This window comes from Fistularia commersonii, chromosome 7, assembly GCF_037954325.1.
Source record: "Fistularia commersonii isolate RoL2024-O1a breed Wild chromosome 7, RoL_Fcom_v1.0, whole genome shotgun sequence".
Lineage (NCBI taxonomy): Eukaryota > Metazoa > Chordata > Actinopteri > Syngnathiformes > Fistulariidae > Fistularia > Fistularia commersonii.
In genome coordinates this window covers 3542825-3569538 of record NC_141290.1, presented here as the reverse complement: position 1 = coordinate 3569538, position 26714 = coordinate 3542825, and the positions used below count along the sequence as shown (strand labels likewise).

The following is a 26714-nucleotide window of genomic DNA, read 5'->3' as shown; positions in this document are numbered from 1 at the left end:
GCCGTACTTGCTCCAGCCCGACCCTTACATTTTTAATCGAGACACTCATCTCTCTTTCAGCTTCGCAGCATCTTTGATGATGAGATGCCCTTTGATGGCGAGTGAATTTCATTTGCGTCTAAAAGCTTGTAAAGCGTTTTGGCTCGAGACGATCGCCGCATTCGTGACTTCTAAGCAATTTACTGTAACGATGCGAATTGGTAAACACTGGCGCAACTTCTGAATAATTTAGGGGACTGAAAACATCCTGCGCTCGTGTTTATGATTTTTTATTTTGTTTTTTTTTTTTTGAGGGGTTGTTTACAGTGTGATCACGTTGAAATGTTCCATGGCATGGAGCTAGCATGAAAAGGTCAAGCGCGCGTCGCCAAGCGTCTGAGAAAATCAAAAGGTCGTCGCTTGGGTTTTTTTTTTTTTTTTTTTTTTTTTTTTTCCGGCACAAGCTCCTGTAGTTTTTTTTTTTTTTTTTTAATTTGTTTTTGTTTCCAACTTTGGCACGAGCGAAGTTCCCCAAAGTGAACGGCTAATCTGATTTTGACGGGGGCCCCGCGGTTGCGTGATGTCACCGTAGCATCCAGCGGCGGGAGTCTGTCCGCGGAGGGAATCGTCATTCAGGCGCATCCCATAATACCAAGATGAGGGCCCTTCCTTGATGCGTCGCTTCTTTAACACGTTTATTTTCTTTCTTTTTTTTTTTTTTTTGAGTCACGGCTGGTTCACCAGGGGAACATTAGATACGCAAGCTAGCAACAACCGAAACAACTGCAGCCGCCCCTTAAGACACGAATTTAATTTGTTCCAGAAGTGGGTTTATATATATATATATATATATATATTTTTTTTTTTTCTAATTTTTTTTTTTGTATCTTATATGAATTTTCCCCATTTAAAATAACAGAAAAAATAATTTATTCCAACTTCCCTAAAAAAACTCACAAAATAAGGATATTCATGTGGAAAAACCCTGAAAAAGAAAAATATTAATAACGTAAGGGAAATCAAAAAGAATAATCGTGGTTATTGTAAAACTTTCTTTCTTGGGGCCCAAAAAAATACGCAAAATGAGCATAAAGATATAAAATTATTCAAGATTCAAAGTGTGATTTCCTTGCTCTTGTATTCATATAATTACATTTTTTTCATATTTCAAGGATACATTTTCATATCTTAAAAAAATGTGCAAATGAGAGGGTGAACATTTGTACGTATTTTATATTTGAATGAGAGGGTGAACGGTTGAACGTTGAAAGTGTTTTAAAGAAACAAAGCAAATTCGAGCCAATTTTTTCCTTGAAATACAAAAATAATTTCATGATACGAAAACAGGAAAATCAAAATTTGTTATTCACGCCAAGTGAGCTCCCGCAACTCAAATTCACCTCATGAAGCCGCCGCCGCCGCATGTGGAAAAATCATTTATATCAATAAATATACACAAATATATCTGGAACAAATTAAATCTGTATCTTAAGGGATCCCTGCATATATTTTCTTACGATGAATGAAAGGGTGAACGGTTGTATGTCTGCATTTCTCCAGGAAAAAAATGTATACGCAAGCTAGCAACAATTGAAGCTACTCTGTATTTTTCAATATTTATGTTGACGTTTTCGGACTATATATGTTTTTATGGTTCGGTGGTCCTACAACTTATACTCAGGTGTATATTAATTTATGTATGTGTTCGACTTGTTTATTTAAAGACAATCAGACCTTTTAAGATGTTCTTGCGGGCCGCGTAAAATGACTTGGTGGGCCACATTCGGCCCGCAGGACTTGATCTTGACACATGTGCTCTGTATGATAAGCAAATGAGGGAGCTAATGTTGTATGTCTCTGTGGGACATGTGAATAAGAGGGTAGATAAGAGAATGCCTGTATGTCTCTATATGTGACCCTGTGATTGGTCCAGGGTGAACCCCGCCTCCACATGTCAATGGTTGTATGAATGACAGTGAATGTTTATTTGTAGTTGTCAGGAAGTTGACGGAGGTTCATTGACCTAAAAATCCAGACTTGTGAATGGATTCATATGTCTATATGATCTGCGAATGAGGGGGCGAACGTTGTATGTCTCTGAATGACATGTGAAGGACAAGATTGTCTGTAGATGTCGTGTGAATAACAGGGTGACTGCTTGCATGTTCCTGTATGATCTGCAAATGAGGGGGCGAACGTTGTATGTCTCTGTATGATGTTTAAATGACGGAGTGTATGTTGTCTGTAGATGAAGTATGAATGCTTGCATGCCACTATATGTGGCCCTTTTGATTGTTCCAGGGTGAATCCCGCCTCTCACCCAATGACAACTTCGATTGGCTCCGGCAACCCCAAAACCCTGACTGCCATTAAAGCGGTATTGAGAATGAATGAATGAATTGATTGAGTGAAGATCTTTCCCGGGGTCAAAGGTCAGGGTCATTCCTACCCTGCAGCCGTTCCACTCTTCCTCGCATTAATCCGTGACAACCAAACGAAAATGTCCACCTGGATTCCAGAGTAAACTGATTTGTGGGGTCAGAGGTCAAGGTGGCTTTGCGAAGCACAATAACATTTCCCACGCTAAGGTTTAGGCTGTAATGATAATTATTATTTGCAAAGAGGCCAAAGGTCATAAAAGTGATCAAGCACTTCTAGAGGCATTATCAGCGGACGGACGACGGCGGTAAAACAACCAAGAAGTAGCACTTCCCGTTTCTTTCCCCGATGCTGCAAAGAGTTCAGGTGAATTCAGTCGCGACGGAATTTGACGACGACCAGTTAGAGCGTCTCCGGCCTCTTGGTTAATGTATAAACTCGGAACAAGTAGGGATGAAGATGCCCGCAGGAACATTGGCCCCTGATAAGCAGCCCGGATTGTTGATTGACCGGACAAACAAGAGGACGCCGGTGACATGTGAGGACAAGCGGTGGCTGAAATCATCTGCTGCCGATTCCTTCACCCATCGTTCCCCGTCTGGCGAATCCAGATCTTCTGAACGTCCTCCACCTGGTGCGTTTTTTTGCGACGCTATCTTTTGGAAAACTCAAAAAGGTGCCCGGCCTTTGGGTCAAAGATGGACGACGACCACTCGCCGGCCGGCAAAACTCTTCTTCACGTCAACGTCCATGTCGACGAGGGCGACCCTCGCGGGGGGATCCTGGACCTCCTCGCCAAACTCCGCCCTCGGTGGAAGGAAGAGGAGATCCAGATGAAGGTGAGCAGATATTCGGAGAGCCGTGTCAGAAATGACAGTATCTCTGTGTATCACGTCAAGCGTGATGTCTCCACTGGATTAGAAACCGCATTTTTGTCAGCCCCCCCTTCAAAAATCCAATTTGGGACATGATCGGATTAAGACGGCATTTTCGTCCTCGCACGACATCAGAAGGGGTCATGAGGCGCAAAGCGCTCCCACGCCGCCACAAACAGTAACCGACCAAACATCTGTAGAATCACACGGCCCCTTAACTTGTCCGAAAAGGTCTTTTTTTTTTTTGGTATGTTTCTATACTTACCTCGCAAGATAAGCCACAAATCCCCTCCTGAGATCTGTCCAGCTTCCGTTCCAGGAAGTAGCCTCCTCCGGGGGGGATTCTTTTTTAGTTTTTACATTTCCACAGGTCCACTCCAAGGTACCCTGCCCCGGCTCATGCTGCACCCGACCCCCTTGACCTCCCCGATGGGTGGTACGCCAAGGGAAGAGAGACCCATGTCACCGTTTTGGGCTAGGACACCATGGGTACAGGCGGTCGCCATCAAGCCCCGCCCCTGGGTCCGGCTCCGGGGAGGGAGGCCACAGTGACCTGCATCCAGGCAGGGCAAAACTAGGTCCAATAGCTGCCAAAATAAGTTTTCTCCGCAGGGTGGCCGGACTCTCCCTTAGAAATGGGGTGAGAAGTCCGGCCATCCGGGAGGAGCTCCGAGTAGAGTCGCTGCTCCTCCGCAGAGAGAGGAGTCAGATGAGGTGGCCTCCTGGACGCCTCCTTGGGGAGGTATGCCGGGCATGTCCATCTGGGAGGAGGCCACGGGGAAGACCCCGGAGAGATGTCTTTGGCCCGGGAATACCTTGGGTACCCCCAGAAGAGCGGGACCACGTGGCCAGGGAGAGGGAAGGCTGGGCCTCCCTGCTGCTGCCCCCGGGACCCGACTTTGGATAAGCAGCAGAAGATGGACGCAAGGATGGATGGATTACCACAGGCAGTAGGGGCCGCTTAGATGCAAGCGGGCTTCACTTGAAAACAACCCTTCAGCCCAGAAGATGAAGCAAACCCTGGAAACTCCACTGTGGCCTAGCAGGTGTTGGTTCCTGTCCTAGTCTACCTTGCCACTTTGCGTGGGTGGATCCTGCGTGTTTGTTGATGAAGCATTCGGAGAGGATATTTGGGCTTAGCATTGAATTCAGCGGTCTAAATAAAGCATACGGAGCTCTGGGTCTGCTCTTCTATTCCCTGACAAGCAACAAAGTGTGTCCTTTCACAAAGTTTGACTGGATTTGCTTCCCTGACCGGGTTTTTAAATTCCAAAGTATGAAATGTGCAGTTTTAGGTGTCTTCTTTTCATTGGTCGTTGATATTTATGGTCTTCTCCTATGACGTAGCTTCCGTGGATTGGCCCTTCGGTATCTCGCAGCACTCACCTCTTCGACTTAAAGAACCCTCAGTGCCTACTTATTTGTCTGAGCCCTCTATTGCGATCATGTAAGACGGTTTCTGAAGTGCAATCCACGCTTGTTAATTTGCATTTGTTAGTGACTAATGACGTTTTGATAATGATTGAGAATGAATGTGAAGCTGTTCACGGGCCAGAAGAGCTTGGACCTCCTTGTTCTCCCTTTCTTACCGGTTCTGTCAATTTTCTAGAAAGCTCACCAGTAACTGCAGGAGGTTTTTTAAAAATGGCGCCCTGCAAGAACCATCTGGTGAAATACCAATCATCAAGCACCTATGTTAGCTAACCCTGGCTAAAAAAAAAAAGCTTGGATCTCTTTGTCAGTCGATTTCTTGCTGCTTCTGTCCATTTATCACATGAGCCCAGAGACCACAAGAATTTTTAAAAATGGCACTCCGCAGTCTGCAAGAAGTGGAGTTCAGTTCAGTTCTAATGACCTGTGGGGAGTTTCCTCAATATAACTGCCAGGGTTTCGAGCGGTTCGAGGTTACGATGTCTCGTTCAGAACTGAAGAAGCCTTTGGGACGAGGAGGTGAAACGTCTTCGAGTGAAGAAATTCAAGTCCAGTTGCCTCGACAAGAAGATTTAGACAAGAGATCTACGTTACGATGGCTTGTGAGACCGATGGGAGAGTTGATCGGTAGAAACTAGGTGGAAGGGGGTTGTTATGCTAATGGGGTGTCGCTGGGTGGGGACAAAGGTACGACTTTTTGGGATTTACCGTAATTTCCGAACTATTGAGCGCACCTCGATATAAGCCGCACCGGCTAGCCGATCGCTATCTCGGGCTTCCTCCTGCGCACTAAAACCGTCAAAGAAAGAAATTAGGTACCTAGAAAAGTCCACAGGCCATTGGAACTGAAGAAGCCACTTGGATGGAGGGTGACTCGCTTTTCGACAAAATGATCGCTTGTCATGTTAACGGAAGAAACCGCGTTAGCTTAAGGGGTTGTTATGCTAATCGAGTGCGGTTAGATGGGGACTAAGGTTCAACTTTTTGCGGGATTACCTGGATTGGTAGGAGAAAAGGTAAAGCCAGACAAAGGAGCGAAACTTGTCGGCTTGTGGAAGTTACCGGGAACTGCTCCTGGTCGTGGGTCTTTCCCGGTGATTTGGGGAGTGCAGAAGAAGGTCCTGGTCCAGGTGTGCAAACCTGTCTTGGCATCGATCCCATTACGGCATTATACGTTTCCAAAAAGGTTGTGTCCGAGGCCCCCTCCTCTTCTGTTTTAATACCCAATTATCTGGTTATGAGCATGGTTTTTGATTTCCGCCAATCATCAAACAAATGCACGACATGGTTCATAAGGAACCGTAAACAGACCCTGCCTCGGAGGGGGAGCTAAAATGGCTAACTAGCCGCGGCCCATAGTCATGAGAAAGGTTCTAGGAACTGCAAAAAGTTCCTATGGTGAGAAAGGGGTGATTATTGACGTGATTATTGATGGTTTTCAATGGCAGAGGCGGAGGTTCGCAGCCCAGAATGCTATTTAAGACAAAGGGATGACTATCCAGATGAAAACAAGGGTTAGTGGTTAGACTCGGCTCCTTTCCGGGCCTGGAGACGGACGACCGGCACTGCGGGTCGCAAGCAAACACCACCTCACGTGATCAAGTGTGAAGCACGTTGGGAGGAACTCCTGGTACTTCTGTAAAGTACCAAAGGACGCCTTAATAAATGACCGATTCATTCAAGTACCACCGGTGTCGGGCGCAGAACTTGTATCTAAATAGAAATCCAGGCGGTCTGCCTGAAATGCACTTTGTGTCGATGTTGTCAAATTTTTAACCTTTCAACATTTATTTGGGGTTTTTTAAACTTTCAAGACCGAATTGTCGCCACGTGTTGAGGCTGTTCAGGACTTACAAACACCCGAGACGTTAGAAAACACGAGTTGCTGGGGAGAAAAGCTGCAAATCACAGGTTTAATCTTTAACAGGAAGTAGCCGACGGAGAGATCGTTATACGATCCATTGTGTTAAATCTCTATCTTCTAATTAAATTGTCACCAAGGTCATCAAATCAGCTCCCCCGTGTCGAAACCGTGGAATATTTCGGACATTTCCATCCATGTGTATTCAAGAGTAGCACCGGCAATGTAACAATGCGGCCATTTTTCAAAATAAAAGCCCCCTGTTCCAAGGAGTCAAATTCCAAGCGAATGCTACACAAAATAGCACACTATCATTTCATTTTCAGTTTTTTTTTTTATTTAACTCCAGGACCGGTGAGTGCGGCGCTACCGTAGCGTCTCTGCAGAGCACGATGATCCCCGCTCTGCCGCCATGTGCAAACACCAGGTCCAATTTTTCCAAGAAATAGGGTTTATGTTTGTGAGGTGACATCATTGCGGGGTGGGTGACCTTTCAATCTACGACGGGTCCGGTAAAGCACACAAAGGGATAAATGTTTACCTTTCGGCCCCCCAGGCCCCGGCAGCCCCTTTAAAGATGCATTGTATTCTTTTTGGAGAAGGCAGAATGTACAGCTCATCACAAGCCTCTTTGGCACTGTAGGAACTTTTTGTAGTTCCAAGAACCTTTTCGAAAAGTAGCCCCTTATAGGCACCAGGGACCTCAGTTCCCAGTCATTTTAGCTCGTAGGCAGGGTTTCTGGACAGTTCTATTGGTGCTTGGAGATGGGCAGAACTCACAAGCCACGCTCATTGCCCTGATACTTCTTGTGGACTGTGGAGCGCCATTTTTAAGGACTATCGGTCAGTTGTTTTCTTACAGCAAAATGGACGGAAGGTCAAAGCTCTTTTGGGCTCTCCACAGACAGGTTTTCTCCAAATAAGTATGGAGTTAGCTAACAGCTAAGTTTTTCACAAGGTGAACCAGTAAAGGGAGAAAATAAAACCACTTCAACCCATTTGGTAGTTCTTCCTGTCATGCAAAACAAGAGTCTACATGCTTCCCATATGCTTTACGTTACCGCGGTTATTAAGCAATACATCTACTGGCGCCATCGGAGCAGCCGGTCATAATGTACCTTCTTGTCCCTGGTTAGACTGATGCCTTGTCCTTATGTGTACCTTTCGCTGGTAGCACCCAAGCATACAACTCTGCCCCCAACTTCCAGTGGTATCGCTCAGTTTGCCGCATTTGGCCACCAGTCCGGCTTCCCGAAAACATTCAGAAGTAGGCAGGGAGTGAACGCGGTGGATGGACGGAAGACTCCCTCTGTATGCTTATTTAAAGTTAAGTATAAACGAGCCTCAAGGTTTAGACCATTTACCATTACTGCACCGGGAAGTGATTGTCCTAACCTTGTACTTTACTTTCCTTATACAAGGTCTTGGATCACCAAGCAGAAAAGAAACATAACAAAATAAATCTACTTGGGTCTTTCTTGAGACCTGGACCACAGACTTGAGTCACATGCCTGCAGTGTATAAATACTTCATGGCATGTCACGGTGGGCATGCCGCTTCACTTTCCATTTTGATGGAGAAAAACTGCGCTCTGCGCAAAGGTCCCATCCGAGACTCAGTAAAAAAAAAAAAAAAAACCTGGAGACTGTGGCATGGAGCGGGAGACCATGAGAAAACCACCGAACTGTCCGTGGAGACCTTCGCAGGCAAACAGTGGTCGCTGTGGTATTGTTGTGTACACACACAGGACACGTTTCGCAGGCTGCGCTGGAAGTGACGCCGAATGTCAACAAGTTCAGGCTACAGCTGTCCAGATGTGCAGACACAGCGTATCCGTCGTTTTTCCCCCTGCACATGTTCTTCCCGTTTTATTTTATTATGATGTCGGACGGGCAAACGGATGGGTTCCAAAATTCTGAGCATGTAGTTTTGGAGACTCCGTCTCGCGCGAATCAAGCCCCTGGGAGTTTCCCATAGTAGTGGTGGTAGGTGCATTAGATGCTCGAGCAGCTAACGTCCTCTTAGGCTACTTCAACAGAGGCGCAACCATTAAATCTTGCACTTCCTCTTCCAGACAACCGGTCACTTCCTGCGAAGATTTCTTTCTTGTCTCCAGTCTGACAAGAGAGGCGTCTGCGGATGATTACAATCGAACTTGTTGCGTCTCGTGAAGGAGACGGCGCAAGCTAGTGTCCTTAGAAGGAGTCCTTTCCTCTTGTTGGCCACTTTTGGGTTTCTCAATTACAGAACCTGAAACTGAGGCCGAATTTCCTTTGCTTTTGTGAGGCTACTTCCTTAACGTTGTATCAGTAAGTGGCAGAACGCAACCGGAACACCCGAGGCTATGCTACCTCGCTAGCCGCAATGCAGGTTTATTTGTTTTTAAAATATAAGACTTGAAAACTCCCGATTTCCAGGAGGTTTTCCTCCCCATGTTTTGGATAATCCCCTTGGATTAGAGGTTGGAAGACCTTACGGAAACCTTCCCGGTTTGTCCCTCCGTGTTCAGAGAATGACTGTATGTGGGAGCGGCCATTTTTGTATTTTTTATGGCTTCTTCATGACACACTTTCGCTGGGTGACGAGCGGCAGGGAGACATCGTAATGAAGCCGCGGGTCCTTAATGACGCGGTGAGTCATTGTCGCCGACGGAGACACAAAGCGGCATTGTAGTCAAGGCGGGTCGCCGCTAACTTATTGAGGGGATAACGATGAGTTACACCTTTTCATTTGAAAAAAAAAAAAAGGTTTCCATCGCCGCCCTCTGCGTGCCTCACAGTGGTTTGGTCCACCACCTTCTTACAATTAGTGGAGCATTTTCTCAAAGTGTGTCATCGGTGACCTCAAGGAATATGGCTTCTCAGCGGAGGTTAACAAAGATCTGTCTGACATAATTCTCACAGAAAAAAAAAAAAAAAAAAAAAAGGATTCTGAAATGAAAACAAACATCATTTTGTTTGCTCCATTAACTCACTCCTATGTTCCAGCCACGGGGGGAAAATTAGCCGAGGCGGTAACCCAGTAAACGTCGCTTCCACTCAAGACGCGCAACACAGTCACTGAGGTTAGCTTCTGATGTTAGCTTCGCTAACCCCTCCCCCAGACCTTCTGCCTGGCAGGTCCAACCTCGGCATCCGTCCAACCCAGATCTTCCTGTCCATGTCCGAACCATCTCGGTCCAACTTTTATCTCCGAAACATCTAACATGCTGCACATCTCACTCTCCACCTCCACCTTCTTGCCTCCCCTGTATTCTGTCTTGTTGCAGCTTAGCTTCATTTCCCTCCCGTCCCGGCCGTACTTATCTCACTGCAGGTCACACTGTCTAAAAATGTCTGAAAACACCACATCTGAAGTTATCTAGTGGCGGGCTAACCTTTTAGCGCAGTTAGCACCGCCACCTCTTGCTAAGGGAGCTGAAAAACTAGCATAAAATAGGCTAACAGTGTGTATTAGCCGCACCTGCTAGTATAAAAAACAGCTTTTGAATTCCGAGCAAAACACATCACAGAGCGATGGTTGAAAAAAAGTGAACATTTTTCTTGAAATAATAAAATACGTTGCAAAGGAATTTGAATGCTCAATGTTCATTAAAGTAAATAAATCTCCATATTTAGTCTTGGACTTGAATCCTTTTTATTGCTGATTTGACGCTTATGCTGGCCATTAAAAAAACAGAAAAGAAAAAAATTCCTAAAGTCCTTTTTCCCCACAGTCAGCGAAGGAGGAAATTAAATTGTGAAAGCGAAAACAATGAAAAAAAATGAAATACGAAAAATAGAATGAAAAAACTGAAATGCACAATAAATACAATAAAAAATGTAAATGCCGAAAAAATTACAATAAAAAATTTTATTGCCAAAAAACACATTAGAAAATTGAAATGCACCAGAATACAATAAACATTGAAATGTTAAAAAAAGCAACATGAGCTTTGAAATGTAAGAGAATACAATAAAAAAAAAATCTAAATGAATTTAAAACATTTAAATGCCAAAAAAATAAAAACATTGGAATGCAAAAAAAAAAAAGCACAATAAAAATGAAATGCAGCAGAATACAATAAACATTGAAATGTTAAAAAAACAGCAACATAAGCTTTGAAATGTAAAAGAATACAATAAAATAAATTATTGCAAAACATTTAAATGCCAAAAAGAAAATCATTGGAATGCAAAAAAAAAAAGCACAATAAAAATGAAATGCAGCAGAATACAATAAACATTGAAATGTTAAAAAAGCAACAACATAAGCTTTGAAATGTAAAAGAATACAATAAAATAAATTATTGCAAAACATTTAAATGCCAAAAAAATTAAAACATTGGAATGCAAAAAAACAAACAAACCACAATTAAAATGAAATGGAAAAAAACGAAAGGCCAAAAATATAAAGACATTGGAATGCAAAAAAAAATAAATAAATAAATAAAATAAAATGTAAAAAAAAAAAAAAAAAATACAACAAGTTAAAGTATGGTAGAAACAAACAGAAGTACAGTTTTTTTTATTGCTTTTTTTTTTTTTTTTCTCCGTTTCCACATCCGTCCCTCCAGACCTTCACGGAAGGCATCACCAACCGCTTGATCGGCTGCTACGTGGGCTCCCTCCAGGAGTCCGGCTGCGTCCTGGTGCGGCTCTACGGCAGGATGACGGAGCTGTACCTGAACCGTCGCCGGGAGGTGGAGATGTTCCAGGTCTTCCACGCTCACGGCTGCGGCCCCGAAATCTACTGCACCTTCCAGAACGGCATCTGCTACGAGTTTGTCAGCGGGACTGTGCTGGATGACAAGCTGCTCCGGGAGCCCTCCATTTACAGGTTTCTATTATAGAGCTTGGCGTGTGTGTGTGTGTGTGTGTGTGTGCAAATACTTTTATTGTCCAGATTTGGCTCCCTGCCCTGTGTAACTCTTGAACTTTAACAATGCTTTGCTTTTTTTTTTTACAGAAGTTTTTACAGTAATTAGCTTTTACCACCCAAATAAATTGCCTTTCTTAAAGCGTTCACGGGAAAAAAAAGGCCCCCTTTAAATTAGCGGTTCGTTTCCTCTAAAAAGCCGCTAATCGGCGGCTAAAATGAGCGTGAAATCACTGAAACCAGAAACAAGTGACCTGGGAATCGGCAAGAAATGATCCAAAACAACAGCAGGGAGTTCCAGAGAATTGATTATCAATAATGTTATTGGTGACCGATCGGGTTGCTCTCCAAAAAAAGTCCCAAAAAATGCAGGAGGTTCATCGGAGACCTTGAATCGCGCAGACATGTGAATGAGAGGGTGAATGGTTGCCATGGGTTACATGTTTGTATGACGAGTGCGTGAATGAACGAATGAATGGTTGCTTGTCTCTATATGAAGTGCGATATGTTGTATGTTTATATGACGTGTGTTTGAATGAGTGAATGCTTGCATGTTTTTGACGAATGAACGGATGAATGAATGAATCAACGTTTGCATGTCTTTCATACATGAAGCATGTATGAAAGGATGAGTGGTCGTATGTTTAAAGTGACTGAATGAATGGTTGCATCTCTATGTTACATGTGCATGAATGGGTGAATGCTTGCATGTCTGAACTATGAAAAAAATGAATAAATGAATGAATTAATGGTTGTATATCCAAGTGCTTGGATATCTATGACATGTGAGTGAGTGAATGAATGCATGTCTTCATATGACGTGTGCATAAAAGGGTCAACAGTTGCATGTTTATGATGTGATTGAATGAATGAATTGATTAATGACTGAATGAATGGTTGCATGTCTATGACATATGAATGAATGAATGAATGAATGATTAAATAATGAATCGATGGTTGTATGTCTGTATATGAAGTATGCATGAAAGGATGAGTGGTTGTATGTCTATGAAATGTGAATGAATGAATGAATGCATGTCTATGTGACATGTGCATAAATGGGTGAACAGTTGCATGTCTATGATATGAATGAATGAATGGTTGCATGTTCTGATATGACTCGTGCATGAATGGGTGAATCCTTGCATGTCTGAACTATGAACAAATGACTAAATGAATGAATTAATGGTTTTATATCCATGTGGTTGTATATCTATGACATGTGAGTGAGTGAATGAATCATGTCTACATATGACACGTGCGTAAAAGGGTCAACAGACAGTTGCATATTAATGACATGTGATTGAATGAATGAATGAATGTGACATGTGCATAAATGGAAGAACATTTGCATTTCTACGATATGAATGAATGACTGGTTGCATGTTTGGATATGAAGCGTGCACGAATGGGTGAATGTCAGTATCTGGCATATAAATGAACGAATGAACGAATGCTTGCATGTCTCTATACGAGGCCCCGTGATCGTTCCAGGGTTTACCCCACCCCTCGCCAAATGTCAGCCGGGATAGGCTCCGCCCCTTGGCGGCCCAGCCTGCAGCATTAGTGGTAAAGCGAATGGATACCATCGTTTTAATCATCATATCCCAAAACTTGAGCTGTGTGAGACGGCGAGACTGGAAGGCCACAAAGCCAGACGACACATCGCGTCTCCTTCCAGAGAAACACGACGTCTCTGACGTACGTTTCAAACACCTTAAAATCCAATCCAGAACATCTGTGTGTGTGTGTGTGTGTGTGTGTGTGTGTCCTATTACACTGTGGAATGACAGAGGAATGTGTAATAAGTTGATTAGATGAATTAGTCCTAAATTCGGTTTAGCTAGTAAGGGATCAGTCACCGCCGGCCTAATGTAGGTCACGATGTGCCAAACTGTGTCGCAACCAAACTATTAATGTCTTTGGGCGAAGGAAGCTCCGCCCCCGACCCAAAACCTGAGTAATAGCTCCATCAATCATCCAATATTATGTTCTTTAAGGGGCCCCTGTCTGTGCGGGACCCCCTCCCCTCCCCCGTCATACTGTTTTCTGAGAAAACGGCTGGTCGTCCACAGGTGAGAAAAGGCAAACAAGAAAAGCGTCAAGGCCCTCGGCGTAGAGCGGAGGAGGGGCTGCTTTAGATCCGGTTTCTGATCCAAAAACTGGTCCAAAAACAGTGCGGTTGTCGGAGCTACCCTGCAACAGGGGACCTTCATACTTTCCCGCTAGCGATGAAGGCGCGTCTAATAACGCAACATGAGAACGACAACATGGAGACTTTGCCACGAGAATAACAACCATGGACCGGCTTGAGATGTTTTTATGGTGTGAAGAACCCCGAGCAGCTCTGGACCATCAGGCCAGAAATGCTTAGTTGGTTCGTCGGTCGATTTCTCGATGTGCTAATGGGCTAGCAGCGGAGCAGCTACGAGCAGCTCGGATTTGGGGCTACGTTCGCTCTCGTAGCCGAGGCCAGCTCTCCTCGGTTCATTTGTTGCCTCAACGCACTGAGAAACGACTTCTATTTCTTGCTTTGCAAGAAGAATCCGATCATCGGCGAAGCTCGTGTGATCCACTGATCACCGAAATCCACGACTTCCCGCGGAACCGTCAAAAGACTAGCTCGGGAGTTGTAGCTACGACACCGAGAAACTACCTCAATGCTAAATCCGGATGGCTACTAATTCAAATAAAACCCAAACATAATCAGAGAAAGACGGGAAAAAACGACAATAATGCTTTTTGTGAAGGTGTATAACGGATACTTCAGGAAGGAACATGTTAGCGCATCTCTTGTTGGGCCGTTTCTTTCATTTCTTTTTATTGAGCGTTCCTTTGTGGCCTTAAATCAGGTGCCCTTTGAAAATATCCGCTTGTGTTATTGTTATTTTGTATCTCCTCCGGGCTTTTGAGACGGGAAATCAGTGGCCCCTCTGCTCTGTGCAGACGTTTTCTTTTTTTTTTTTTTTTTTTTTTTTCTGTTTTCTTTTTTATCCTGCCATTCATTCATTCCGTTTTTTTTTTTTTTTTTTTTTTTTTTCCCTTTGAGACGCCTCCGTTCCTCGCACGCGTCTCTTTAGTATTTCAACCGACGGCTCAAATCGCGTCCGACGCGCGTCTCGTTGCCGAATAACCCGGGTTCTGTTTCGCGTTGATCAGATGTTTCGGTCGCGCCCCCCGATCCGTCGGCGATAACAAACCGGCGCCATTATTCTCGGCGCAAGACAGTAGCGCGAGGCTCAACCAGCCAAGGCCGAACAGGCAGGGCAACGATTGACATCAATCATTTCTCTCTGCCCGATACCCTTTTGTGGGGAAATACATAGAAAAGTTGATATCACTGCCGAGATGCGGCGTGAACGAGCACTCAGCGGGTCACGGGGTCGTGAATGCAATAAGGCCCCTTTCAAAAAAGGGAGACGGAACAAGATAAAGGCGCTAAATGGAAAGGGAGTTATGTTTCTCCTCTGATAATGGTTGTTTGTGCAATAACAGTGTCAGCCGGGCTCATCCGCGGAAAAATGTTTTCTCTCGCTTTAGATTGATCGCCGCCGAGATGGGGAGAGTCCACGCCATCCGGACAAAGTGCGACCGGCCCCGCGAACCCCTGCTCTGGACCAAAATGTCCCACTTTCTCACACTCCTGGAGACGGTGGACGACCGGCCGCCGCGACGGCAAGGTCGCGACAGGTACTCCGCACGCCTTACCCGACCGCCCGGGTTAAAAAGTACAACTTTGATTTTAAGAAATGAGCTAGAATTACTTGAAAATGTGGCCTGCGCCCGGGTGAGAGGGTGAATAAATAAGGTATGATGCGAGGGAGGGCTTTGGCATTTTTTTAGCTTGCTAATGGGAGTAAATAATCAGCTTAGCGGCTAATTAAGTTAGTCTGTGTAGCACGGCCCCTAGCATTACGGCTAGCAGCGGGAACATTCTCAGACAAGGATCTCGGCTGCTTCGCTGTTTGGAAAAAAAAACAAAACCGAGTTCTTTGGAGAACCGAGGGGAGGCCGGCGTCCGCGACGGCCAACGACATTATCCATTTATCGTCTCTAAGCTGCATATAGATGCGAAACGACGAACAGCTCGACGTTCATGTAAGCGCAGCGAGATACAGCAAGTGTGTCAGGCCCAGCTCTTGAATAGATAACTTCTCGGCTCCGCGGAAGTTCTTAAAAATGACTCAAGTGTGCTGTTCAATTTTTTAAATCTCAGAAATAAAATGTGAGGAGTAAGTTGAAACGCTGCTATTCGGTGTTTAACAGCTAAATGGAGCTCATTAGCTTATCTATTTGATGGTTCACGGCTAAGCGGAGTGCATTAGCTTATCTATTAGCTGGTTTACAGCAAAGTGGAGTGCATTAGCTTATCTATCAGCTGGTTTACAGCTAAGCAGAGCTCATTAGCTTTGCTATTAGCTGTTTAATAGCTAAAGAGACTTCTGTGGTTTGCTAGTAGCTGCTTGACAGTTAAGCAGAGCTAATTTGCTTGGCGACAAGCTGCTTCATAGGTAAGTGGGACTCTGACGTTTCTCTTCTAGTTCCTTCACAACTAACCAGAGCTCATTAGCTTAACTGCTATGTACCTGCTAAGCGGGGTTCATTAGCTTGGCTACCAGCTGCTTCACAGCAAATCTGAGTTCATTAGCTTGATTACTAGATGCTTCACAGCTAAGCAGTGCTTTGTAGCTCTGCTACAAAGTATTTTCACGGCTAATTAGAGTTTATTATCTTCTCTACTAGCTGCTTCCCAGCTAAGCATGGTTTATTAGATGGGTTGCTAGACGTTGTCCAGCAAAATGGAGCTCTGTAGCTTCGCTACTAGCTGCTTCACTGCTAAGCGGAGCTTAAAAATTTATGTACTAGCTGTAAAACAGCCAAACGGAGCTCCATAGCATTGTTACCAGCTGTTGAATAGCTAAGCTGAGTCATGTAGCTTCACTACTAGCGGCTTCACAGCTAAGCGGCGCTGGTAGGCTTGGCTACTAGCTGTTATTCAGCTAAACAGAGCTCACTAGCCTCGCTACGAGCAGCTTCGGAGATAAGCAGAGCTCTGTAGCTCAGTTAGCTTAGCGCGCCAAGCTAACAAGGGAACAGACCCGAGCCACAGCTGCACGGTAATACATGTACTGACTACAATATATTTTGCTTTTAGCGCTGTCTCATGTGTCACATGATGTGTTTATATTTATTGTTGTGATTTAAATGTGTTTAGTGTTTTATTCCTCTCCACCAGTGCTTTCCAAAACTGTCAGAAAAAGATAAATAGCGAAGCCTTTATTGAAGATGCACATTTGAAAGCGCTGCAAACAAAGTCACCAGCACGATTTAGCCAGAAATGTGGTCAATAGAATTTTGAAAATGCGGCCTTAAAACACTGAACACAAAACGCAACCCATTTGAATTTATAATTCTTTATATACTCGGGAACCTTGATGATAAGAAAGAGCAATGGACTCTTGGAGGACGGTCAAATTTTAGCGTGGGACGTCGACATTCAGACTTTTTTGAAAGACGGCAGATTGTGGATCTGAATCATTAACAAAACAACTTATCCAAAAAAAAAGTCAACCTCAGCTTTCATCGGCAGCGTCAGATTATTTTTATTTATTTTTTTTTTCGGAGTGTGTGTGTGTGTGTGTGTGTGGGGCTTTTGTGCGTTCCCGACTCTTCAGTTTTATTTTTTTCGAATTTTAGTTCGAGTTGCCGTGTGGGCAGCTGGGAAACCTCGCTGAATTGAATAAACAAAACAAAAAAAAAAAAACAGTGCTTTATCCTCTTTAAGAAAATAGAAAAACAGAAGGGTAGAAATGGCACGTTCCTCCTTTTCTTCAGGAGTCTTTGCCCAAATCCTGCCTGTTAGCGGCGGCGTTTATGTCTTCACTCGTTGGCAGGCAACCTCAAGGTGACAGCGAGACTGGAGGATCTAACCATAGAAGCACATTAGTCCTTCCAGCTGGACCAATTAGTGGTGCACTTGAGTGGAATTGGTTGTTTTTTTTTCAGGATTTTATTTCTCTTTTTCTTGTTTTTTTTTTTTCGGCAGGTTAAGAATCCCAAGCCGAAACTATCGGCCTGTCAAGTGCGGGTTCAAGTTCAGAGTCGGAGAAGTGCGTCGCCCAATCATTCGGTGTTGCGAAGCGTTTTTTTTTTTTTCTTTTCGGGTGTTTGATAGAAAACTGCAGATTTTTTTTTTTAAATAAAGCTTAGCTTTTAGGGTAGAGAGCTTCCGCCGGTATTGGAATCATGTTTTTTTTCCGGGGTGATGCTAGTTGTTGCTAATCCGTTCAGCCGATAAACGCCGCTATCGCGTTTCTCAAAGTCCGGGTTTATTTTCAATTTCCCTGCATGTGCTGGACGCACAGAGGAATGGAGAAGACGTTTCTCAAAATCCCACGGCGACGTGAAATTAACAAAATAATACCGTCATTTCCGGACTATCGAGCGCTATTGAATGTAAGCCGCATCGGCTAGCTGGTCGCTATCTTCGTCTTCCACCTGCGCGCTAAAACCAATAGTCGTCGTCTTCGGTGAACGGCCTCAAAATTTTACGACATGTTTTGGCGGCTGAAGCAAGAAAGCCCGATAAAATCCGTAAATTAGCCGCATCATTGTTTAAACCACAGTGTTCAAAGCTAAAAAATTAGCAGCTAATAGTTTGGAAATTACGGTAATAATAATAAGATAAGATAATTCTTTATTGATCCCCATAGGGGAAATTCATTTACAACAGCAGCGCAACAATAAATATGAATATAAATAGAATTAAAAGTACAAAGACAATGACAAGGATAGAAGTAGATAACAGAATAACATGGATAAAAATAAACAGGATGAGAATGGAATGACAATAACAAGGATTAAGATAACAGATGTCCACTGTCACCACCACTGTCTTGTACGCCTTTCCTTTCATTCTGGCTGATAGTTTTCCATCCCATAATACGCCTGACACCTTTCTCCACCCATTCCAACCCGTTTTAACCTGTTTCTTTACCTCATGGAGCAAAAAAACATATTTTGCGGACCATAAGGCGCAGCGCGTATCAATGAACGGATCTATTTCTGTATATAAGGCGCACTGCATTATAAGGCGCATGATAAAAGATACGATATATAAAGCCAAACCAAACAGTTTAGTCAAACTTTTTTCTTTTACTGCGGTTCGAAAGCATGACTCTAAAAGACAAAACATATGAGTGTGGATGAGAGGAACCCGGGTGGAACGGTGAGGCTACAGGGAGTGGAGATCAAGAAGTTGGAGGATTTCAGGTACTTTGGGTCAACAGTCCAGAGCAACGGAAAGAGTGGAAAAGAGGTGAAGAGACGGGTTCGAGAAGGTTGGAATGGGTGGAGAAAAGTGTCAGGGGTAGGAAGAGAGAGAAGAACATCAGCCAGAATGAAAGGAAAGGTGGACAAGACAGTGGTGAGATGGTCTACAAACACCGACAATGACCAAAAGACAGGGGGTAGAGCTGGAGGTCGCAGAGATGAAGATGTTGAGGTTCTCTTTGGGAGTGACCAGGATGGAATAGGATCAGATATGAGTCCATCGGTTAGATGTTTTGGAGAGATGACTGAGATGGTTGGGTCATGTACAGAGGAGGGATGGTGAAGATATTGGGAGACGGGCTAGAGCAGGGCTGTAAAACTCATTTTGCTTCGGAGGCCTTATTTATTGTCAAGGGGGCCGGACCAGTAAAATCGTAGCGTAATTACCGAGAAGTAACACCAAGTGCAAATTTTTCCTGTTTTAGTGTAAAAGAGAACAGATAAATGATAAAAAACCTTAATATGTAATGAACCATTCCTTTAAAAAATACATGACAAACAACCTGAGAGTCATGAAGAAACGTAAGCGCCTCAGTTCTGTCTTTTCAGTTCTCCGTCCATTTTGTCGTATTTTCCCCCGTGGCGAGTCTCACTTGCTGTATCCACAGCGAGCATACAAGTTTCTTATTAACCTCAACCGACAAATAAGAAGTGATCCATTTTTCTTGGAAAACCCTGCTCTCCATGTCAACGTTTCTCTTTTTTAACAACATGAGGGTGTCGGAAAAGCAGGGAAATTTCTTAAAAGAAATAAAAATCCTATTTACAGACCCGGAAGCTTCATTGTTGCTGTAAGCTAACGCTAGTAGACAATATAGAAACTGCATTTTTATTTCAAAAAAGGAGTTCATTGTTTTTATGTCTGTCTTCAAATTGTAGATTTATTCCCCGGGCCAGATTGGAGCCCCTGGTGGGCCGGTACTGGCCCGCGGGCCGTACGTTTGACGCCCCTGATCTCGATGAAGACCAAAAAGAAGATTTATGGTCACAGCGAGAGAGGTTTCGAAGTTAGTCGGTGTGAGAGAGGAGGATACGGAGAATAGATAGAGAAGGTCAATTCGTTGTGGCGACCCCTGAAGGGAAAAGCACAAAGGAAAAGAGAGAGTCTCTTAACAAGTGCCATTTTTTGGGGGGTCCTCATCCACACAAATGTACAATAATAATATGTTGAAGCACCGGTATTACCGTATTTCCACGACCATAAGGCGCACCGAGCTAAAAGGCGCAGTCTTAGTTAGTGTGCCATTACTGTATTTAACTCACACATAAGGCGCACCTGATTATAAGGCGCGGGTTTTATATACAATCCACCTCCACACTTCCCCCTTTAACGTTCTCATGGTGTCCTCTACAAGCACACAAGCATACAAGTTTGCGTATTTGAAAATGGAGCGGGAGCAAAACTGAGTTTGGTATTCTCATTTTTTTTTACCGGTAATCGTCATCAATCGAACCCGTGGAAGTCCTCATCCTCTGTTTCTGTTTCCTAACGTTCTCATGTTGTCCTGGACTACAGCTTTTCATTATAATCCGCTGGAAGTTTCTGCGCTACCGTAGTCCTGGTCCGGATGGAAAAACGGCACCGTTTCATGAAACGAAAGCACCAAGACGGACCTCCTTGGAAATGTTCAATTTTCATTTCTTCTGCTAGTCGAATGGTGACCGTCGAAACGCTTCTCCCACTCGTTCTTTGCTCGATGATCCGCCGCTCGAGTCTTTCCTCCGACTCGACCCGCCTCGCCTCACGTCCGCGGAAACTCGGCTGCGTCGTTTTCCGGCTTCCTCCACTTGCGAACCGTCGATTCATTAATCTTAAATTCTCTCGCGGCGTCTCCATTTCCACGTCGCTCCGCGTAACTGATGCCCTTCAGTTTAAACTCTGCTTCATAAGCGTGTCTCTTTGCCGTTTTCAGGGTTGTTAAAAGAACGACGTTCTGCATAAAGCACATACCCGTTCTTTTATACACAATAAACACCCACACTTTCTCCTTTAACGTTCTCATGGTGTTCGTCCACTACGTCCGCCTTACAACAACAACACACACAGGGTGCACTACATTTTTGTTTTTGTAATTCTAATTTTCTGAGACAGTCCTGTATAACAATGAACCCCAACAAGTTTAGCTTAAAAACTACATATGGAACAAGCATAGCTTGATATTATACAATATATAACAATATTGCACACATGCAGAATCCTGTTTTCTGCCTAAGTAGCAGGGTGCCAGTATTAGCATACGGTCGCTATCACTGCTGTCAACAGAGGAGAGGGCGTTTATGGGTCCTGATGTAATTTTTGTGCCAAAACACCAGCAGAAAAATCTGGGATTTGTTGAATTAGCGATACATGCGCTATAGACTATCCCGGCAGGCCAGCTCTAATATTTATTTAGTATGGCTTTGCGGGCCAATATAATTACAGTGCGGCCCAAATTTGGCCCGCGGGCCAGAGTTTGACAGCTATGACTTAATCTAAAGTTTAGATTAAGAAATATGTTTAGATTCTAAGCATATATCTACTCAATATCAATTATACCCCATTGTAAAAGGCAATAAATGACGTATCTTGGTTATCAAAATAATAAAACAATAAACAATACGAACAAAATCAATCAGTGTTCTCAGAAAATCTTGCACACATATTTTACACCTTTTACACCTTTGCACGGGCCGTTAAAAAAACGGATTCTGGAGCACCAAACATGCTCACAACAACAAAACCAGACGGGTATTTCGCCATCAGATGTTTCCCTTCTGGGTAACATCTGATGGCCCCCAGATGAACAAACTAATAATATCACAACAATATCACTTACAACTTGGGTTGTACTTATTTTATTATATATTGTTGCACTATACACTGCACTATAGGGCGCTGCACATTTTTAAGAAAATATAAAACCTTTATGTGCGCCTTATAGTCGCGAAAATACGGTACAAAAAGTGCCGGAGGTAAGCGTATCGTTCTGTCTGGTCCGACAATCGATCAAGTCGCTCTTAAACGTTTCGATATACACTGCTCAAAAAAATAAAGGGAACACTTAAAAAACACATCCTAGATCTAAATGAATGAAATATTCTTATGAAATACTTTGCTCTTTACACAGTTGAATGTGCTGACAACAAAATCACACAAAAATGATCAATGGAAATCAATTGTATCAACCCATGGAGGTCTGGATTAGGAATCACACTCAAATTAAAGTGTAAAAACAAACTCCAGGCTGATCCAACTTTGATGTAATGTCCTTAAAACAAGTCAAAATGAATCTGTGTTGCTTCCTGAGTGGACACTATGATTTCACACAAGTGCGATTGACTTGGAGTTACATTGTGTTGTTCAAGTGTTCCCTTTATTTTTTTGAGCAGTATATTTTTGAGCGCAGGATTTCTGGATTATAAGGCGCGGGGACGATTTTTGATTTTTTTTTTAAGCGCGCCTTATAGTGCGAAAAATACGGTACCAGGAGTGCCCAAAAGTGAAAAAAATAAAAAAAACGGTATCTAATGGGAGTTTCGGTTTTGTCGGTCGGAGGCGGGTAGTGACATGGCGTTATCTCTGACAAGAGTTCACGGGGTCAAAGGTCAGAGGGGCCCTTCGGAGACACTACAAAGAAACAGACGCTCGGCTACGAGCTTCCTGCAAAAGCTCTCCCTTATCGGTCAAACGTTCAACCTTGTTTATGTTTGCAGTGGAAAAAGACGGGGGGTGGCGGGGATTCGGGAGTCCGACTCGAAGCCTTTCGCTTCTTTGAGTTCCAGCAATTTAGGTGAAGCGAGGAAAAAAGGGGGGGGTTTGTTGCGATAAATGTTGCGTTTAAAGGCGATCCTGACGCGTTGGGAACAATGTGTTCTCTGGAGGTTGAAGCTCATCTCGCTTTTTCAATTTCTCGTTTTCCCGACGTCTGGTCTTTGATTCTCTGAAAAGGGATTATTTCTAGTCGTCCGAACAGCGTCCGCTTCGGTTATCTACCCGCCGGAACAAATAAATGCTTTTCAGATTCCGTTTTTTTTCGTCGCGCTGAAATCTCGACGTAGCGGACGGAAGCTGGGATTTTTTTATTTTATTTTTTTTAAATAACCTAAATTCTAGCGGCGACCAAAAGCAGAAATGACCAAAAATATACAATAAATATTAAAAAAAAAACGGATTTTTCATTTCATCAAAATAGTCAATCGGAAGGTAGTTTTTTTTTTTTTTTTTTCCCACTCGCTCTTTATTTCAGACATGGCTTGTATCCATAGTGACAATTAATGATTAAATCTATTTTTAGCCGGATTACCGCAGTGAACGTCGTCATAACACCTCATTAATCCGTCTTTTTTTCTTTTTTTTTTTTGGTTATTGTTACATATCCAGTGGAGAGGTCGCAGCCTCCAGTTTGTAATTAGGGTTTATTCAAAAAAAAAATACAAGACCCTCGACTGATTTCCAAACTGGGCGGCGGGTGTGATAAATAGTTTTGGACGGAAGAGTTCGATTTGTGTCCAGAACATTTTTTTTTTTTTTTTTTTTTCCAGCCGTTTAGGCTTCGTGAGCGGGCTCCCACCCGTCCGTTTGTCAGGCCGAGACCAGAACAGGCATATTTTGCGAGGCTAGAATTTGTCTTTTTTTTTTTTTTTTTTTTCAATTTATCCTTCATCACTTTCATTTGTCCTTGATTTGTCGGAGGAGAAAAAAAAAAAAAAAAAAAAAAAAAAAAAAAAAAAGAAAGAAAAAAACCTCAGCTTCTTGTTTTGAGTCTTGAAAAAAAATAAAAAATAGAAAATAAATAAAAATCAGGAATCGTGTCGTCGGCCGTGAAAAGGCTTAACACAGAAGCCCATGCAGTCTGTGGGTGTTTTTGTCTCCTGTCATGTGTTATTTACTGTGGGCTCATTTTCCATGGCGATATTAAGTCCAGCTCCTCCGTGGAAAAAATGGCTAGAAGCAGGAAAAGCTGAAAAACTCCCCCTCTACAGTTGTAATGTCATAAATAATAAGAAAATACAAAAGGTGAATTTAATGGAATCCGTATTTGCAATATTCGTCCAAGTCGCCATACGTGAAAAATGAATATTGAAACACGTGGATCTGCTCGGGATTTAAAAAAATCTTCACTCTGAGCTGAATTCACAACTTTTTTTTTTTCAGAAAAGGGTCTCCTTAAACAAACAAAACAAATTATTTGGGAAAAAAAAAGCAAGTAGTTTAATTCTATAAAAGTTAAGCTTTTCAATTAAACCTCCAAGTGCCACTCGTTTTTAATTTTCAAATATGTCATTGAAATAAAAGAAGTCACATAAAACATTTTTAATTATTTTCGACATAACTGCTACGAATTTTAAAAGCCTTTTTTTTTTTTCTCATTTCTTTTTTTTTTTTTTTTTTTTTTTTATTTAAACGTGAAAGGATCCTTTTTTTTGAGGGAGGGCCGGCCAAAAACAGTCCGCAGACTAAAAAACCCACCCGGTGTTTTCCAGCGTTACCAACAAGCGTTCATCACTTTTAAGTGAATTCTCCAGAGCTATAAAAATGCTTCCCTCTCTCCTTCTTCGCCCCAGAAACCTCTGGAAACACTCGCTAATATCACAAAAGTTTGCGTTTACGCCGCCAGACGCACGCAACGGTTTCCCAGATAATAACAGCGATATAAAACACACATAGTTTGAGGTCTCTCCTCCATATTTGTCACCGACTGGGAAAAAAAAAAAAAAAAAAAAAATTCAAGCTGTTCCAGAGCATATAAAAAAAAAAAAAAAAAAAAAAAAGCATTTTATAAATGTATTTATTTTACCACTAATGGGATTCCAGTGTCCGTAAGGTGAAAGGGTGTAAAAGGAGCGTCGGCATCAAACGGCAATGCATCGGGTCGCCCAACAGATGGTGCTGCGTTGCGCGGCGTCGGAGGGACGAGGCCGGCCTCGCACCTTCGGCTCGCTCCGAAAGACGCGGGAATTTAGAGCCACTGTAAATAATATCAGAGTGTGTGTGTGTGTGTGTGTGTGAGGGGGTCCGATGAACAGATAATGATGATAGAAGTCGTTGAAGTGCCGATGGCAGCCTCGTCTTGTGTGTGTGTGTGTGTTTGCATATTCATTAGTCTCCGGAGCGCACGCGTACACACACACACACACACACACACACACTCGCGCCGAGCGAGGCGGGGGAGAAGCTTTTAAACAGGCATCAGAGGAAACTTTTGTACTTGCGAAATGTACGAGTGGCGGTATGAATGTGATCTTCAGAGGAAACGGCAAAAGAGAGCAGGAAGAGGCTGCACCTGCAGAAGGAGGTCTTCGGCTCTCAAGCCACCCGCTGTGCGAAAAGAGAGACGGATGGAGAGACGAGGAAGAGAGAGAGGGAGAAGGAGGGAGGGCGCGAAAGAGGCTTCGGCAGCTGCGAGGTTCAGAGAGAGAGAGAAAAAGTCAGAAACCGCCAAGAGAAAAGAAATGGAAAGACGCCGGAGTGCAACCTCCTCCTCTGCAAAAGGCCCCCTGCTACGTCTCCCGCAAATTGCATAAAACTGTAAAAAAAAAAAAAAAAAGGGAAAAAGAAAAAAGAGAGAGAGTCGGGCGGTGTTTGAAATCATATGTAAATAAGGCGCATTGATAATGAAGCGGCGAAGGAGGAAATTCCACTAATTATCTTGCGGAGGCTTGACAGGGAGCAGGAGGCGACGCACTCGACGCACCGATTCTCATGAAAAGGACAGAAAAAAAGAGAGAGGAAAAGATCTGATGGCAAGACGACAGGTTTCCGTTTAAAAGCCGATGGAAGTCTTTCATTTTAGGCTCTCCGACTCGTGTGGTAATCGGTTTTTTTTTTTTTTTTTTTTTTTTAATTTTTTTTTTTTTTTTCCCGTGAAAAAAATCGGAAGAAAGCGTCGGGTGTGGGGGGAAAAAAAAAAAAAAAAAAAAAAAAAGGGGGGGGGAATCAAGGGCGATTCACGAGGTCGGTTATCGTCGGAAACTTCGATATCGGTCGCTCGAAAAGCGGGGAAAAACTCAGGTGCTCGACTCCTCCGGGGTGTTTATCCATAACAGGAAATGAGGAGCGCGCCATCGGACAGGATGGGGATGATATACAAAGGCGACCCGGCGAGCTATGGAGGATTTGTAGGCGTTGTATATGGCCGCCGAGTCTGTCTCATGACTATAAACAAGCCTCCATTCCTCTGTTTTTATTGTGCATTCTTAACAGGCCCCACTAAATTATGTCTCCGAGTGTGTATAACACCGCCGCGTCTGTTTGTTCCCCTCGGAATAAATAGGTAGGGCTTAAATGGCACTGTTTAAATAACCCTCTTCACGTCGCCTGATGACTGAAAAGGAAGCGGGCAAATTAATTAGGAGGCAGATGCTGCCGCAGCGTTTCCTACAGGTGCTTTTTGTACCGACGTCCAAGGACATTAGTGGCTCCTTTTGATAGATCGGGTAATCAACGGCGCGGGAAGGAGGGATGGGACCTCTCGATGAGGCCGTCTGGGCCGCCGCGTACAAACACATTCCTAGCTCGTAATAAAGTTGCCCATATCTCTTCTGTATCTGCGCGAACGTCTTCTTCCAAATATGGATGAGATTTCTGCTCAATAGGACGCGAGATTCCCGGCGTCAATGCCCGAAAAAAACAAAACAAATGGGGGGCGAAAAAATTTTGGGACTATTTTTGTCCAGTGAGCTGTCCGGATGCTAGATGCTAACCGCGGTAGACGTTTTATATAAACAAGGTGAATTCCGTTGCCTTAGCTTCACAAAGGGGATGTGAATCTTACAAGAATCTGCATTTTTGGGACACTTTTTTGGCCCGTGAACCGTTCGGATGCTAAATGCTAGCCGTGGTAGCTGTTTTATGTAAACGATGTGAATTCTGTCGCCATAGCTTAACAAAGGGGATGTAAATCTTACAAAAATTTGCATTTTGGGACCATTTTTGTCCAGTGAGCTGTCCGGATGCTAGATGCTAACCGCGGTAGATATTTTATGTAAACAAGGTGAATTCTGTCGCCTTAGCTTAACAA

At 43.5% G+C, this 26714-nt stretch overlaps 1 protein-coding gene and 1 long non-coding RNA gene across 3 annotated transcripts in view; one reads left to right on the top strand and one right to left on the bottom strand.

Moving 5' to 3' along the window:
• Positions 1 to 890: 890 nt before the first annotated feature.
• Positions 891 to 3651, bottom strand: LOC147232378 (uncharacterized). Its single transcript, XR_015106347.1, has 2 exons — positions 3499 to 3651; positions 891 to 3165 (listed from the first exon to the last, which is right to left on the bottom strand). It is a non-coding gene; the product is annotated as an uncharacterized LOC147232378 (long non-coding RNA).
• Positions 2868 to 26714, top strand: part of LOC147232377 (ethanolamine kinase 2) — a 56918-nt gene continuing 33071 nt past the window's right edge. The window contains exons 1-3 of one of the 2 annotated variants that reach the window (XM_086149200.1): positions 2868 to 3197; positions 11081 to 11343; positions 14923 to 15072. In XM_086149200.1, the coding sequence (XP_086005326.1) occupies positions 3057 to 3197; positions 11081 to 11343; positions 14923 to 15072 (554 nt within the window). In that variant the 5' untranslated portion in view covers positions 2868 to 3056. The remainder of the gene's footprint in view (positions 3198 to 11080; positions 11344 to 14922; positions 15073 to 26714) is intronic. The other variant, XM_086149201.1, reaches the window with a different exon arrangement.